Source organism: Mustela lutreola, chromosome 14 (assembly GCF_030435805.1).
Source record: "Mustela lutreola isolate mMusLut2 chromosome 14, mMusLut2.pri, whole genome shotgun sequence".
Classification (NCBI taxonomy): domain Eukaryota; kingdom Metazoa; phylum Chordata; class Mammalia; order Carnivora; family Mustelidae; genus Mustela; species Mustela lutreola.
The window spans coordinates 66,140,077-66,156,402 of NC_081303.1; the positions used below are offsets into that span (position 1 = coordinate 66,140,077).

The following is a 16,326-nucleotide window of genomic DNA, read 5'->3' on the forward strand; positions in this document are numbered from 1 at the left end:
CTTGCCATGACCTGCAAGTTGCTTTCTCAAAAGCGTAATAGTTATGTTAAGAAGTTCTTTTCCTCATAGTGCTAGGTAATGTGCTGCTAATACCTTGGGTTATTTAGTTTTACTTAGTTCTCATAATAATCTTATGGATTTCCTCTCCCCTTTAGTTACTGAGCAGCAGATTGCTGCAAAGGTGAAGAATATCATGAAAGAAAACGCAGAACTTGTACAAAAGTTGGCAAATTACGAACAGAAGGTATAGTTATTCTTTCAATATTTTCCCCTCAGGATTCCAGCTTGAATTATTTCCTCCTCTGTTATGGTGCAGTTATTATGGTATTTTAAAATTTCATTATTTCCTATGAGCCATCCAGATCTGAAGTAATCATCGTATGTGTAAAGTACATCTTTCTTCTCTAAGGGGTTACCTCTCAGATAAGTTTTGATACACCTGTGACTTATAGTTCTGAATTCTGTGTGCTTTATTTTAAATAGATTAAGGAGTCAAAGAAACATGTTCAAGAGACTAAGAAACAAAATATGATTCTCTCTGATGAAGCAATTAAATATAAGGTAAAAATTCTTTCTCTTTTTGAGATTACATTCTAAAAACAAAAGAAAAATAGTGAGTAGTTACTATTAATTTTAATGTCTCTTTTAATAGGATACAATCAAGAAACTTGAGGAAACTAATGGAATTCTGGATAATACAGCTAAAAATCTGCGTGTTATGTTAGAATCTGAGAGGGAACAGAATGTGAAGAATCAGGACTTGGTAAGTTTTATTACAAATCGTTAACTGTAATTTAGCTTTCAAACTGTTTTCTAGATGGGGTGGAATGAACTCTGCATTTTCCCAGGGTGTAACCAGAGGAGGATTGGGAGACAGGGAAGTTGAACCTGTATTCATCTGTCTTCATGGAATCTTAAATGCTAATACCACAAGTTGTTATTTTCATGGTCCTAGGAAATATTTTTGTCCTCAGCCCTGGATAATTTCTGTATTGCTTGGCTCTGCCATCTGAAACATGTAGAGCAACTAAGAAACCGTAGCCCTGTTGAACAGTTCTAATACTTTGTTTTGTTTTGCATGATTCCTTTTAAAAACAAGCCTTTTAGAACCGTTTAAGAACTACAGGGAAGTTTCAGAGAGTTCCCATATGTTGCACACCCAGTTGAGCTTGTGACCTACCTGGCCAGGTATTTGCCAGGTTTCTCTACTCTCAGTAGAACCATTCCCACTCTTGGTGTACTGTTCACTTCTGAAGGAAGTACCTATGCCCAGCCTGGGATGAAAAGAGTGAAGAGTATGTTATATCTCCTTGAGGAGGCAGTACCTTGACAGATTATTTGGAATTCTTCCATAAATGAGATTTGTCTGTCTGTCCTCAAGTCCAACCATTTTTAGTTTGGGCAAGAGAATTTTTTTTTTTTTTTAAAGATTTTATTTACTTATTTGACAGAGGTCACAAGTAGGCAGAGAGGCAGGCTGAGACAGAGAGGGGAAACAGGCTCCCTGCTGAGCAGAGAGCCCAATGCGGGGCTCGATCCCAGGACCCTGGGATCACGACCTGAGCCAAAGGCAGAGGCTTTAACCCACTGAGCCACCCAGGAGCCCCTGGGCAAGAGAATTTTTAAGGTGACCGGGAGGATTTTTTTTTTCTCTGCCAGTTGATTTCAACTAGACTACTTGAACATCCCCCCCCCCCCCCTTTTTTTCTCTCTGCTTTTTTTCACCTTTTTGTCTGGTCATCTACCTATCACATTAGCTCATAGCAAGGAAGGTCGTAGATGTACGCAGTTAGAGCTCCAGTTATTTTTTTCTTACCTCTTTACAGTCTTGACTTTTCTCCCCAGCTAACACGGAATCACCTGCTTTTACCTAATATGTAGGCGACGGCTCTGGGATAGCATTTCATCTTTTTAGCACATATCCTACCATTTATACTAAAATCATAATACCTTTTTTGTGTTTTTCTTCCACATGGCAGATATCGGAAAACAAGAAATCTATAGAGAGGCTAAAGGATGTCATTTCAGTGAATGCCTCAGAATTTTCAGAGGTAAAGCTGCCTTTAATTCTGCAAAATGTTAATAGGGTGTCTTAGTTTTGTTGAAGAGCAAACATTTGATATGTGCTAGAATTTGCAATAAATGAAAACTACATGATGTCTAATTGGGAAAGTGTAATACCCCTCCTTTGGAATGAACTCACTAATAGGAGTGTTTTGTATTAGGTTCAGATTGCCCTTAATGAAGCCAAACTTAGTGAAGAGAAGGTGAAGTCTGAATGCCATCGGATTAAAGAGGAAAATGCCAAGCTGAAGAAGAAGAAAGAACAGGTAAAGAAAAGTTAATGTTCTAGATTATGTGGAGGAAGGGACTGAGTATCATTACCCCTTGAGTATCTTTTCTCAGATCTGTTTTTAAGGAAATGAAATATGTATGCAGAATTTTATTCTTAGATACGCAAAGTTTAAGCTTCCAAAATTGAGTGCATGTATATATTCTCCATCTGTTCTAGATTTTCTGTTCTTATCTATAATTTCTTATTGCTGTCAGTGTTTTTAGTCTTTGTCTTGTCAAATACCAACCAATTATTAACTTGAATAGCCTCAGTGGGATGATGGATTTGCTTCTTGACCAAAGAATTATGAATTTTAACCCTGCTTTGAGCAATTACTGCTTTATTGACAAAAGGAAGGTTATATGATCTGGAGTGTGGACATGGGAGACAGTGAAATGTGTTCTTCTGTTCCTGTGAAAGTGAATTATTTGAATGGGCTGCAGTTTTCTGAAGGTTGCAGTAACTGGGTTGACTTCCTCGACCGCTCTCATCTCATGTGCTTACTGCAGCTCTGAGGGTAGGAGCCACTCTCCCCTCTCCCGTCACGAAGGCCTCAGTCCATAGAAACAGGCCAAAGAAGAGAATGGCTCCCTGCTTCCCTGTTTCATTCACATATTCCTGATGTATCCAATGCAAGAGCCCTAGCCTTTGGAAATTCATGTGTTTTAACTTTTCAGTTGCAGCAAGAAATCAAAGACTGGAGCAAATCACATGCTGAGCTCAGTGACCAAATCAAAGCATTTGAGAAATCTCAGAAAAACTTGGAAGTAGCTCTTTCTCACAAAGATGATAATATTAATGTAAGTTTATTCTCTTGACACTACATTCTTAATCCTCATGAAATCTATTTGAGAAGCTCTTTCTAATGTCCCTTTGCTTCTTTTCTAGGCTTTGACTAACTGCATTACCCAGTTGAATCAGTTAGATTGTGAATCTGAATCTGAGGGTCAGAATAAAGGAGGAAGTGAGTTAGATGAATTAGCAAATGGAGAAGTGGGAGGTAAGTTTGGTTTCAGGGAGGTTGGACCTCTTTTTGTGTTCCTGTCTTTAAGTACACTGATGCTCCTTTTGGCTGACTAACTTCCTCTTTTTTTTTTTTTTTTTTAATGATTTATTTATTTTAGAATGAGCAGGGTCAGGGGAGAGGGAGAGAATCTCAAGCAGGCTCCCCACTGAGCAAGGAGTCCAATGCAGAGCTTGATCTCAGAACCCCAAGATCATGATGTGAACCGAAATCAAGAGTCAGAGGCTTAACTGACAGAGCTACCCAGGCGCCCCTGACTAACTTCTTCCTTTTTTTTTTTTTTTAAGATTGATTATTTATATATTTATTTATTTATCTATCTCAGAGAGAGAGGGAGCACAGGCAGCCAGATTGTCAGGCAGAGGGAGAAGCAGGCTCCCTGCTAAGCAAGGAGCTCGATTTGGGACTCCATCCCAGGTCACTGGGATCATGACCTGAGCCGAAGGCAGCCACTTAACTGACTGAGCCACCCAGCCGTCCACTGATTAACTTAAACGTTAAGAGCTGTAGATGCCTATCACTGGACTTAGAAACACCTCTTTGTGCACGGGGCAGAGATGGGTTGCAGAGCTGTGGTATAGCAGTGGGTGTGCATAGACTGCTTTTCCATACCACTGAGGACTGTTTGCACTAGGGCGAGAGCAGCAGAGCTGTGACTTAGACCTGTAAGTATGAACACTGTTCAGTAGGAGAAATCTATGTCTCATTGCCATGGAGATGACCTTTGAATTTAGTGCTCATCATCTCTGTAGCTCTGCAGTTTTAAGGCCTCTAACCGATTTCAAGAGTACTGAAGTCGGGAGAGCCGTAAACTAACGAAGGCCTTGAGTGTAGAGCTGAAGGTAGCAGTGTTGACTGATGAAGGATGTGTTTCTGGACATGTTTTTCAAATCAGATATTGCTTTCACAGTGGGCATTTTCAACCATGCCTGGTAGCAGATTCAAGGGGAGAATGGAAGAGGAAGTCTGTCTAAATAAGACACATGACCAGGTGGACACAGATCTGAACGAGAAGAAAGAGCTTTAGTTCACACATCCCTTCTTGTTTGAGAATGGCACAGATAACACTTTTGCTGTACAAACTGGGAATTCGCTTTTTGAATTTGCAATTCTCTTAAAAGTCATGGAGCCTAATTAGTTCCCTTGGTTGATTTGTTTTTCCTTTGAATGTTTGAACATAATCATAATTGTTTATTTTTGGAGAAATCAAGAAAGTACATTTAAAAAGCAAAGGAGGAAAAGGCAATTAAAGCTTTTTGTATTTTAGGTGACCAGAGTGAGAAAGTGAAAAATCAAATTAAGCAGATGATGGACATTTCTCGGGTATGAGCTTTTCTCTGGAGTACTGTAAGTACCTTTGAATTCTCATTGTGCCTCCCTTGTAAGAATAGTTCTCTCTGTTGGAATTTTTAGACACAAACTGCAGTTTCAGTAGTTGAAGAGGATCTAAAACTTCTACAAGTTAAGCTTAGAGCCTCGATGTCTACTAAATGTAACCTGGAAGGTAGGCTGCTTCCTGAGAAGAAAGTGCTGAGTTTCTGACTCCTTCCAGCCGCCCCCCCTATCCCACCAGTTTGTGAGCCCTGTGCACACGCCCAGCTCAACCATTTTATCCTCTCCAGACCAAATAAAGAAGTTAGAAGATGACCGCAATTCACTGCAGTCAACCAAAGCCATCCTGGAGGATGAATGCCAAACCCTGAGGCAGAAAGTAGAGATTCTGAATGAGCTGTACCAGGAGAAGGAGATGGCGCTGCAAAAGTAAGATAATTGTGCCCAGTCGTTAGCGGTCTCGCCATGTAAGTGAATGTGTGCACTACTGGACTGCAGGTTGTTTGACAGGGAGTGGTTTACTAGAGCAGCGGTCCTGCTATGGCATGTGCGCTGTGAAGAACCAGTCCCTCTCGTGCTCTGCCATGTACTTTACTTTCTTTGTGGCATTTTAAGTAAGTGTGATTTGTCCTGTGTCTGTTCTATTGCTCTATTTGAGGGAGAGAGAGCAAGCATGGGGGTGTAGGGTAAGGGAGAAGCAGACTCCCCACCAAACAGGGAGCCTGATGTGCGGGACTCCATCCCGGGGCTCCAGGATTGTGACCTGAGCTGAAGGCAGTTGCTTAACCAGCTGAGCTGCCCAGGCGCCCCTGTTCTACTGCTTCTTAATACAGCCTTTGAGAATCCTGAGTGATTTGTAGGACACGATGTTTAGTGGAATAAACACTCCAAAAATTTAGTTATTTGAAGGTATCCTAAGTTTTGGAGTTTAGTCAAATATCTCAGGTTAAACGTTACATACTGTAATTATGGTGAGGGTGTTTGGAGTATTAAATTTAGACGTACCTGTTCTGTGTGTATATTTAGGTATTAATATCTTGAAATCTCCATCTCAAATCTGGAGTTACGTGTGTTTCTTGAAAGATAGACTTTTGTAGTTCATTTTAAGTTTTTTTCCCCCACAAAATTACCAGAATTCTCCAAAAATAGATCTATGGCAGCCTCTGAGAAGGCTTATTCTGCTGAGCAAAGCTTATCTTTTCTAAATGCTCAGGCTGCTATTGCCTGGTGCCATGAAACATCGAAAGCAGACCACTAATGTTTTCTCGGATTCTTTGCTCACTGTGCAGTCAGTTTAGATTTTCTAGATTTCGTTTAGGCCAGCTTTAAATACCTGGCCTGTTTTCAGAGAAATATTCCTAATTTCATTACCTTTTTTTTTTTTTTTTTTGAGAGTATTTCTTTGCCACCAGAAATAATAATAAATAATTAATAAAACATAATTAATAAATTAATAATAATTTCCTAAATGTCGGTTGTTTTTCTTCATGATAGTCATTGTGGCACTGGTTTAGTTGGTCCGTCCAGCATATCTGGTTTGTACCGTGCTCTCCATCTCCAGAGCCTGGGTTAGTTCAGGTCCACATCCTCTTTCCTGACAGTCCCTGATGGGACCTCTCATCACCTGCCCTTTCTCAGACCCCCCTTCCAGGCTCTTATTCATTTTCAGTCTCGAGTGAACTCAGTTAAAGTGCAGGTCCCTGCATGGCCTCGAGTGCTTAAAATCTGTCAGGAGGGCTCCATTCCCTTCTGGATCAGTTCTAGACTCTCATGCAGGCACACAGGACACTTCCTCAGTTGTCTGGAGGTGCATTTCCTGCAGCAACTTCTGATGCTTTCCGCCCTGCAGCCACACTGAACACAGTTCCTCATGCCACTCTGAGCCTCATTGTCACTACGTATGCTGCTTTCTCTGCAGAAAAATACCCTTTTACAGTTTCTCCACCTGGCAGTCTCTGCCCATTGAAACGTTTATGTTTCTTAGAATCTTTTCTGGAGTCTGTTGTGACATAAATAGGTATGTAGCTGTAGAGACTGGGTGAGTGCACATTTTTTCTATGTAACTCCTCAACACATACACACACACACACACACGGGTTTAAATCTATGTGTGACTGGGACACCAAATTGGCTCACTTGGTAGAGCATGTGACTCTTGATCTTAGGGTTGTGAGTTCAGGCCACATGTTGGGTGTATAGATTACTTAAAAATTTAAAAAAAAAAATTAAAATAAATCCACCTGTTATTGTTTGCTTTCTGTTTGATGGTCTGTTCTGTGTTTCTGTGTTTCTTCCTTCTTTCTGTCTTTTGGATTATTGGAGTATTTTTCATAATTCTACTTTTGTGCTCTTTAAGGCTTGGTAGTTAGAGGTTGCTCTTTCTCTCCTCCTATACTTACCCTAAAGACCATAACATGGGTCCTGAACTTGTTACAGTGTGATATACATGACTAAGTGTGCCTCTTTCTGGGCTTTAGCTCCCATCTGACATAGATGCTATTCGAATGACATCGTCATTCCCTCTACACCTAAACTCCAGAGACGTTTCGGTGTCGTACTGCATCGCGGTCTGGCCGGCGTTCATTCTGCTGACACACACTTGCATAGTTCCTATAGCTCTTCCGCCTCGCCCACGTCTGTAGTTTTTCACTGCGGGTCTCTTTCACTCTCCTCGAAGGCCAGCCTTGAGTGAAAGATATGATCAGTTTATCTCTTGTATGATAACATCTTTCTAAGGATTGTTCTGCTGGCTGTGAGATGCTCGCAGTTATTTAATTTCATTACTTTGAAAGTAACCAATTACTTTCTGGTTTTGTAGTTCCTTTGAGGATTCCAGTATCCATTGTTTTTTCCCTCCCCAGTGTCTCACTGCTGCCCTTGGAGCCCTCAGTCATCCTTTCTGGTTCTTCAGCAGTGTTAGTGGGAGGTGTTCAGGTGTGAGGCGTGTGTGGGCATTTTTTGTTTCTCTGCCCTCTTCCCACCTTGTTCGTATTTATGGTGCTTGGGGTCATTAGCTCCTCTTGGTTTTGGGGACCTTGCTTTGTATATTGATTCTGCTTTAATCTCTCTTTTGTAAGATTCTATTTAAATTTTTTTACTATTTCCCCTGTGTCTCCTACATTCTTACCTGATTTGCTGCATGCTGAATGGCGTTTTTTCTGACCTGTCTCATATGCTAAGGTCTCACGTCACTTTGTCAAGTCAGCTGCTAAAATCATTCATTGAGGGCTTTTTAATGAAAATCTATTTGTTTGAGAGCGTGCACGCACATGTACTCATGCACAGGGGCAGAGGGGGCGAGGGAGGGTAGAAAATCTACAGCAGAGTCCTCTCTGTGTGAGGCACCTGATGTGGGACTCAACACTATGAGCTGAGATCATGACCCAAAGCTGAAATCAAGAGTCAGGCACTTAACCAACTGAGTCACCCAGGAGCCCCTATTAATAATTCCTTTTTTTTTTTTAAAAGATTTTATTTATTTATTTGACAGACAGAGATCACAAGCAGGCAGAGAGAGAGGAGAAAGTAGGCTCCCCGTGGAGCAGAGAGCCTGACATGGGGCTCGATCCCAGGACCCTGGGATCACTACAGGAGCCAAAGGCAGAGGCTTTAACCCACCAAGCCACCCAGGTGCCCCCTATTAATAATTCTTAATTTCAGTTACTATGTTTCAATTTTACAGATTCTGCTAAAATTTATAATTTTGACTTTTACTTTGATTATATAAGCATAATTATTATTATTATTTTTTAAGATTTTATTTATTTATTTGACAGACAGAGATCACAAGTAGGCAGAGAGGCAGGCAGAGAGAGAGAGAGAGAGAGAGAGAGGAGTTAGCAGGCTCCCCACAGAGCAGAGAGCCCCATGCGGGGCTCGATCCCAGGACCCTGGGATCATGACCTGAGCAGAAGGCAGAGGCTTTAACCCACTGAGCCACCCAGGTGCCCCTATAAGCATAATTATTTTAAAGTCTGTAAAGATTCATCTATGGGTCCATCCCTCTTGGTTTTTAGATTTGATCTCGGTGTTTTGTGGAGTCCCTGGTCAGTTTTGACTGAGTGGCAAAAATTGTCTCTAATAACCGTAGAGAAAGCTAGAGGTCTAGGATGATGTTATTTTCCTATGGAAAAGATTTGAGTTTATTTGTACATGAGGTTGTTACTTTAATCCAGTCGGCAATTTATGTCATTTAAAATTGGCCTTGTCCCTTCAAAGGACACTGTGTTGCCTGTTTGCACAGCTCTTTCTAGTCCAAACCCAAAGCCTCGGATTTTGATTGGCGGTCCCCTTCATTGACGACCTTGAACTCCATTTTTCTTTGAACCCGTTTCTGGTGAAAGTTCTTCTCAGTCTTCTTAAGTCTCCATGGTCTTCAGTGCATGGAATGAACCTGGGAGAAAGGTGGCTTCAGACGCCAGACTTTCTTGTAATTCTGAGATTTCTTTTTCTCCTGGAGCTTGGCCTCATATATTAACTTGTCAACTAATATATTAAGTCTCTGATGTCTTCAGGCAGAGTCTTTTTATTTTTAGCCGATGTTCTAATTGTTCTCAGTATTTTCAGACCAGCTTATTCATTACCGGGAAAAAAATTTTGATTGAGCTTTTCTTCAAGACCTCCCGTTTCTCACCTTTCTTCCTAAGCCAGAGTCAGGGATTTTTCTGTTCTTATGTGTATCTTTCACATATTCAGCTATGAGCTCTGTTAGTGCAGGGAATAGTACTTTGCCAGTACTTTTATCTTAGCATCTCAGGAGGTGGCCAATATAGTGTAGCCATTTGTAAAATACTTTGCTGAGTGTTGAATGGGCAGTTATAAAAGAATACATAAACCTTTTCTTCCTTGTTAAACCTTTTAACCATGTAGCTCTTCTCATTTTGCTTCTGATTCATAGAAATTTAAATTTCAAGTTAAGGGTCTTCTGAATTAGACTTGTAGCCAAACATGTACAAGGGTAACAAAATAGCATTTTTCAACCCATAAACGTTCCCATTGCAATTGATTTATTGTAGACGGGCATCTGGAGGTTGAAGTTTAATTGGGTCAAAACCAGTTTCCGGTAGATAAGACCCTGATTATGGAACAGCTGCGATTCTTTTTCTGTTTTATTTTGAAGATTTTATTTATTTGACAGAGATCACAAGTAGGCAGAGAGTCAGACGGGGGCGGGGGGGAAGCAGGTTCCCTGCTGAGCAAAGAGCCCAACATGGGGCTCGATCCCAGGACCCTGAGATCATGACCTGAGCCCAAGACCAGAGGCTCAACCCACTGAGCCACCCAGGTGCCCCTTTTTCTGTTTTATTCACTAGACATTGCTAATTCTGAGATTTTTCTTTCTTGAGTCATCATGCCACTGAAATAGGTAGTAGGAGTCCCATATCTGAAGTACAGGAATGTTCTGTGGTTGGTTAACTACATGGTTTAGAAGCTAGAAGACTCTTTCTTTTAGAAGGCTCTTTCTTTCTCTGGCTGTTTTATTGCAGTACCCATCTTGGGTTAAGAGGCAGTCCTTCCACGGTAGAACAAGGGAAGTAATTACAGGTTTTCCTCGGGTGGAAACAGAAGTAACTACCTCTTGCTTTGGCCTGAGAAACTTAATGGTGGAAGTCGATCAGCCATGGCCTTACACTGTCAAGTAAAATGTCCTTTCACTGTGTTAAGCACAAGAAACTAGTCGGTGGGCATAGAGTGACATTTGCTAAACTAGTTTCTAGTGTGTCAAGAATTACAAGAAGTTAAAAAATGCAGGTGGTTTGCTGATAGGCCAGAGATTGATTTTTATCCTGGAGTGGCAAGTTTGAATTCTTCCGTGACTCTGTATGTCTGTGCATTTTAGAGGGGAGGGGAGGTGATGTTTGAGTAGGGGCATTTGGGCAGACTGCTGGGAAGACAGAAACCTGTCTGACTGACAGCCAATTTTGTCTTAGGAAACTGAGTCAGGAAGAGTACGAGCGGCAGGAGAGAGAGCAGCGGCTGTCAGCTGCTGACGAGAAGGCGCTTCTGGCTGTGGAAGAAGTGAAAATGTACAAGTGAGTTCAGCTTCGAGAGTGGGGTCCGTGCCGGGGGACGGCTGCTGACGTCTTTAAAAACCGTGTTACATTGTGTAGAACAAAACAGCAGAGAACATAAATAAATGGTCACAGGATGTTGAATAGTTATGAAAATGAATAGTTAATTCCCATGAGAAAAAATGCATTTTAAGCTAACGAAGGGAACAGTGTCATGTTAACAGCCATTGCCGTGTACCTACCCAGTGCTGGCAAGACCGTCCGGGAACTTGGTTGGTGCTGGGCGGTTCTGGGTGTTGGAGGAATTCTGTCAGGAAGCCTGCTTGCTGTAGTGTCGTATCCGAAACCATTACAGCCGTTGGACCGCAGAGCTATAGTCACAGCTCTGGGCAAGTTTCTGTGGCTGTCAGTAAAGGAAGAAAAAAGCTTTGTGGAGGAAGAGTGTCCTAGCAGGATTGCTCGAGAGTGTTGAGGAACAGTCCAGAAAATTACAGTTTTTATTACATTAAATAATAAGGAAATTAGGTCGTCTTAGTTTTGATCGTGTTACTCTCTGATTGTGACCATGTGAGTATTTCTGCGAGGGAGCGCGGGTGTCGCAGTAAGGGGCACGTGGTGAGATGGTTTCAAGTTTTCTTTAGTTGGACATTAATTGATAAAAGCAAGTGTGATTCTTAGGCGCAGAATTGCAGAGATGGAGGAGGAACTGCTGAAGACAGAGCGCTCGTTCAAAACCCAGGTAATTCTCCTCCCCTGCGGCTGCGGGTTCTTCGGTGTCTGAGACAGACGCCGGCAGTGGCTGCGACGAGTCCCCACATGCCGTTGTCCACGTGTTGTCTTTCAGATTGCCACCCATGAGAAGAAAGCTCATGATAACTGGGTAAGATTTTTTTTCCTTTCCTTTATTTCGTGTGTAGCGTGCCAGCACTGATTAGGATCTGTTTGTCTCCCGTAGCTCAAAGCTCGTGCTGCAGAGAGAGCGATCACTGAGGAGAAGAGGGAAGCCGCCAACCTCAGACACAAGTACGTGATGTGGCATTCCGGTTCCTCGGCGTGCTCTTGGGTTTCCAGAGGCACAGCGTAAGGAATGGAGGTTGTCTTTTCTCTGTATTCAAGGTTACTGGAATTATCCCAGAAGATGGCAGCCCTGCAAGAAGAGCCTGTGATTGTGAAGCCGAGGCCGGGCAGGCCCAACACCCAGAACCCTCCATGGAGAGGTGGGCCGCACTTTTGGGGGCAGCGCCTGAGGCTGTGTGCGGAGTGTGTGTGTATTACATTCTGGTTCTGTGTATCTTCATTCTGATGAACTTACTAAAGGGAAGAAAGGTTGCCTCAGGGTGCTAACAGTTCACATCATCTTCAGGTCCTCTAAGCCAGAATGGCTCTTTCGGTCCATCTCCTGTGAGCGGGGGGGAGTGCTCCCCTCCACTGACGGCTGAGCCGCCAGCGAGGCCTCTGTCCGCTACACTTAACCGAAGAGAGATGCCAAGAGGTGAATTTGGTGAGCATTCACATTCTACCTTGTAGTAAACTGTTTCTAGAGGATGACCGCCCCTATTAGTTAAGATTTTTTTTAAATTTGAACTTGGTTAATTAACATATATTAACATATGTTAATAAACATATAATATGTTATTGGTTTCAGAGGTATAGCTCAGTGGGTCATCAGTCTTACATATATTAATATGTTATTGGTTTCAGAGGTAGGGTTCAGTGGGTCATCAGTCTTACATACATAATACCCAGTGCTCGTTCCGTCCTGCTTCCGCCTTAATGCCCGGCACCCACTTCCCCATTCCCCCAACCCCACTTCCCCCCAGCAACCCTCAGTTTGTTTCCTGTCAAGAGTCTCTTTTGGTTTGTCTTGAGAATTCTAATGCAAACAATGTTTTTAGAATTTGGGTCTGTCCAGTATAGGAAAGAAAATGTCTTAGTTTGTTTTGGTGTGTAGTCTGCTGCAAGATCTGCTTTAGAACAGAAAGCATTGTTACTAATATTACTGTAACATATATTAAGTATTATAAATACATAAAATGCATTTGTAAGTAAGAATATATAATTGCAACTGTTTGCTTTTTACTTTTTTACCGTGAAGTAAAAACTATGGCGTTCCTCTCGGAGATTAAAGTAGCTTCAAGACTATATAATTACTGGAGCATACACTCATTTCTCATTAATACACAGTGCTATGAGTCTGTTTCTAATCAAAGACATGTCTGTAATACTTGTTGAGGTATGGAAACCAGATCATACAGACTGAAATCATCAGCCTGTACAACTGTATCAGGCCTGTCACTCAAACACCAGCTGGTGCCATTAACATGTAGGTTTTATTGCTGATCTTTGAATCCAACAGTTCTTATTTTAATTTTTTTTTTTTTAAGATTTTATTTATTTATTTGACATTTAGAGAGAGCGCACAAGCAGGGGGAGCAGCAGAGGGAGAGGGAGAAGTAGACTGTAGCTGAGCAGGGAACTTGATGTGGGACTCGATTCTAGGATCATGACCTGCACTGAAGACAGACGCTTAACCAACGGAGCCACCCAGGCACCCTTCTTGTTTTAATTCTTAAGCTTTGTGCCTAAGTTGGGATTTCCCCTTATGTATTAGGAGAGCCATTTTTAATGTTGCTTTCTAAGTAGAGTTGAACCCTGTCCTGTCCACAATTGGTTTGTTTCTTCTGAAAAATCCATGCAAGGGTTCTGTTCTTTCTATCTTAAGGGTCAGCAGATGGACCTCTACCTCGTCCTCGATGGTCATCTGAGGCATCTGGGAAGCCGTCTGCCTCTGGTAAGGGACCTGAGTGTGTTTGGGTCTAAAACCATGAAGTGGGCAGAGGATCTCTTAGTTCTTCCTCAAAGAGTATATACGTCAGGATAAGTCTAAATCCGTTCTCTGGCCTTTGGCAGATCCGGGATCTGGTGCAGCTCCCATGATGAACAGCAGCTCAAGAGGCTCTTCCCCTACTAAGATGATGGATGAAGGCAAGGTAAGTTCCACAGTTGCTCTGAATTGTAATTAGGTATTTCAGGATGCCTTAAAAAATAAACTTCGTTACAACACCCTCTCTTTGCGTCATCCATCTCGTTTGTGTGTGTGTTATAGCTATCCTATCTCATTTTTTTAAAAAGCAAACTGTTCCCCAAGACCCTGAAGGCCCTTCAGTTCCCAGCAGTACATCTGTGGCTGAGCAGTCAGTAGTAGTAAGTACTTGGAGGTTGAGGACTGAGCTGAGCTGTTACTTGGTATATTTCTGGAAAGGATACGAGGAGCATGACACGAATCTGCTTTGCTTTGAGTTGCACGGCAGTATTGATCCTACTGTTGTTCTTGTCTTGGAAGTGTTGCTGGATTGCTGAAGTCTGACTGGTTGGGGTATTTTCCCCCTTGTTTGGGTCAGGCTGTTAACCAGTAGGGAACATCTGTTGTAACTAAAGGCAGCAGAAAGTCATCACTGCAACTGTGTGCTGTGTGTGCTTTGGCGTCCAGTGTTCTGAGGCAGAGTAAATTATATATAGCCTAATTCCCCGTTTATGCATTTGCAAGTGTGCTGAATATCTCCAGCTGTATACTAGGCAGACCCTGCTTTGAATGACCTGAACTTACAGACTGGTAAAGGAAGAATGCTTGCCAGAAGTGAAATGCTGACCCGTGAAAACCTGTCATTGCTGTTGTGTCCGTTGTCAGCAGCAGCCTTCAGGACCACGCACAGAAGTGTATTCTCTGTGAGAGCTGCGCTGGTGCTCTGAGCATGGCTCACAGTGCTTCCGTGTGCTGAAGTCAGAGTGTGTGTGATCTGACGATTTAGAATTTCCAACCCAGTTTCCCATGGGAAAGGTCAGTGTCTCTTACTATAAAGCACAGCGTTACTGGTGCACAAAGGTAAATATTGGTGCTGTGTTTGCCTCCTTGTGAATAAAACATCGTTTCTGTTGGAAAATGCTTCCACATTTCAGTGCAGGACTCCAGGGACACGGATCTCTTGAGGTCGTTTTATCCCAGGGCAGCTTGCAACTGAGACCCTTTGGGAGTGGACTTGAGAGCAGAGCTCCTTTTGTTAGTGCGGGAAGCGCAGGCACAAGGAGGACAGGCTTGGAGGCAGACCTGATCCTGAATTGCAACATCTTCTTACACGCCGTGTGACTGTCAGCAAATGATCTGATACTCTGTGCCCTCCTTTAAAACAGGAAATCTTCCTGCTCAGAGGCTGAGAGACTGAGGGGGAGAGAGATGTGGAAGGAGATTGAAGGCACTCTGAATGGTGGCTCTTGTGACATGTGCAGACAGTGGATCTTTCTTTGCCCCCTTGTTCTGTCCATGTTCAGTATGGAAATGATGCGCTGCTGTGGCAATGGGAAGGACGTGGGGGTGAAGGGGTCGCCCTAGGAGTCGATCATGGTGTTCGTGGGAGCCACCTCTGTTAGTGTCCTTCAGCCATCCTCTTGCTTTCTCTTCCCCCTGCATATTCTAGCAGTAGTGCAACTCCAGCGAACATCTTGGCTTTGGTGCTGTCCCGTGAACCTGGCCTAAGCTGCTGGCAAGAACAGACAGGAGGGGTCAAGTTTTTTTTATTTTTGTTTTTTTTTTAGATTTTTATTTATTTATTTGAGAGAGAGAGACAGTGAGAGAGAGCATGAGAGGTGAGAAGGTCAGAGGGAGAAGCAGACTCCCCTTTGAGCTGGGAGCCCGATGCGGGACTTGATCCCAGGACTCTGGGACCATGACGTGAGCCGAAGGCAGTTGCTCAACCAATTGAGCCACTCAGGCGTCTCTGGGTGGGGGGATCAAGTTTTGTTGCACTGGTTCTGTTCTTTGAATAGATGCTGGACATCTGCTTCATTGGGTTTCAGCTTTTTTTTTTTTTTTTTTAATATTTTATTTATTTATTTGACAGATCACAAGTAGGCAGAGAGACAGGCAGAGGGGGAGGAGGAAGCAGGCCCCCTGCTGAGCAGAGAGCCTGATGTGGGGCTCGATCCCAGGACACTGGGATCATGACCTGAGCTGAAAGGCAGAGGTCTTCGGCCAAGAGGTCTTAACCCACTGAGCCACCCGGGCACCCTGGGGTTTCAGCTTTTATTGGTGTTGGTGCTTGTGTGTGTCATACCAGAGTCTTTTACAACTGCAATTGCTTCTGCTCTGCAGGTGACTGTGGCTGCAAGAGGGCCCCCTCCTTTCCCAGGGGTGCCTCTCATGAGCTCCCCCATGGGAGGCCCTGTGCCACCACCTATTCGATATGGACCACCTCCTCAAATCTGCGGGCCTTTCGGGCCTCGGCCATTTCCTCCACCATTTGGTATGATGATTAAATAGTTGTAATTGACTTATAGAGTATAATTCATCTTTTCTCTCTGTTCCTTGCTGAAATTTTATTAGTGGCTTTTTCAGGCCTAGGTAATGAAAGTGTAAGACAAGCCAGTGCATCTTAACTTCACCTCCAATTTTTAGGACACACAGGGTGCTGCATAATCCCCCTCTACAGAGATGGGCAGAAGATCTCATGTAGACCAGAGATAGTAATAGAGAGCTGGAAATATTATGTCTGCTGATGGCTAATTAGTGGGAGTCACCTCTGTTAGTGTCTAATTCTCCGAACTCAAGAGCTTACAAAGTCCTTTAGAAC

At 42.9% G+C, this 16,326-nt stretch overlaps 1 protein-coding gene across 10 annotated transcripts in view; it reads left to right on the forward strand.

The window, feature by feature from the left end:
* MIA3 (MIA SH3 domain ER export factor 3) overlaps positions 1-16,326 on the forward strand; it is an 80,893-nt gene that overhangs the window by 62,841 nt on the left and 1,726 nt on the right. For 7 of the 10 annotated variants that reach the window (XM_059145499.1, XM_059145500.1, XM_059145495.1 and 4 more), the window contains 20 exons: positions 156-244; positions 484-561; positions 653-763; positions 1,980-2,051; positions 2,226-2,330; positions 3,013-3,135; positions 3,224-3,335; positions 4,627-4,682; positions 4,773-4,863; positions 4,982-5,120; positions 10,622-10,723; positions 11,381-11,441; positions 11,547-11,582; positions 11,658-11,725; positions 11,819-11,919; positions 12,066-12,203; positions 13,425-13,493; positions 13,613-13,692; positions 13,835-13,906; positions 15,849-15,999. In XM_059145499.1, coding sequence (XP_059001482.1) covers positions 156-244; positions 484-561; positions 653-763; positions 1,980-2,051; positions 2,226-2,330; positions 3,013-3,135; positions 3,224-3,335; positions 4,627-4,682; positions 4,773-4,863; positions 4,982-5,120; positions 10,622-10,723; positions 11,381-11,441; positions 11,547-11,582; positions 11,658-11,725; positions 11,819-11,919; positions 12,066-12,203; positions 13,425-13,493; positions 13,613-13,692; positions 13,835-13,906; positions 15,849-15,999 — 1,854 coding nt within the window. The remainder of the gene's footprint in view (positions 1-155; positions 245-483; positions 562-652; positions 764-1,979; positions 2,052-2,225; positions 2,331-3,012; positions 3,136-3,223; positions 3,336-4,626; positions 4,683-4,772; positions 4,864-4,981; positions 5,121-10,621; positions 10,724-11,380; positions 11,442-11,546; positions 11,583-11,657; positions 11,726-11,818; positions 11,920-12,065; positions 12,204-13,424; positions 13,494-13,612; positions 13,693-13,834; positions 13,907-15,848; positions 16,000-16,326) is intronic. The other 3 variants (XM_059145496.1, XM_059145505.1, XM_059145504.1) reach the window with 1 other exon arrangement.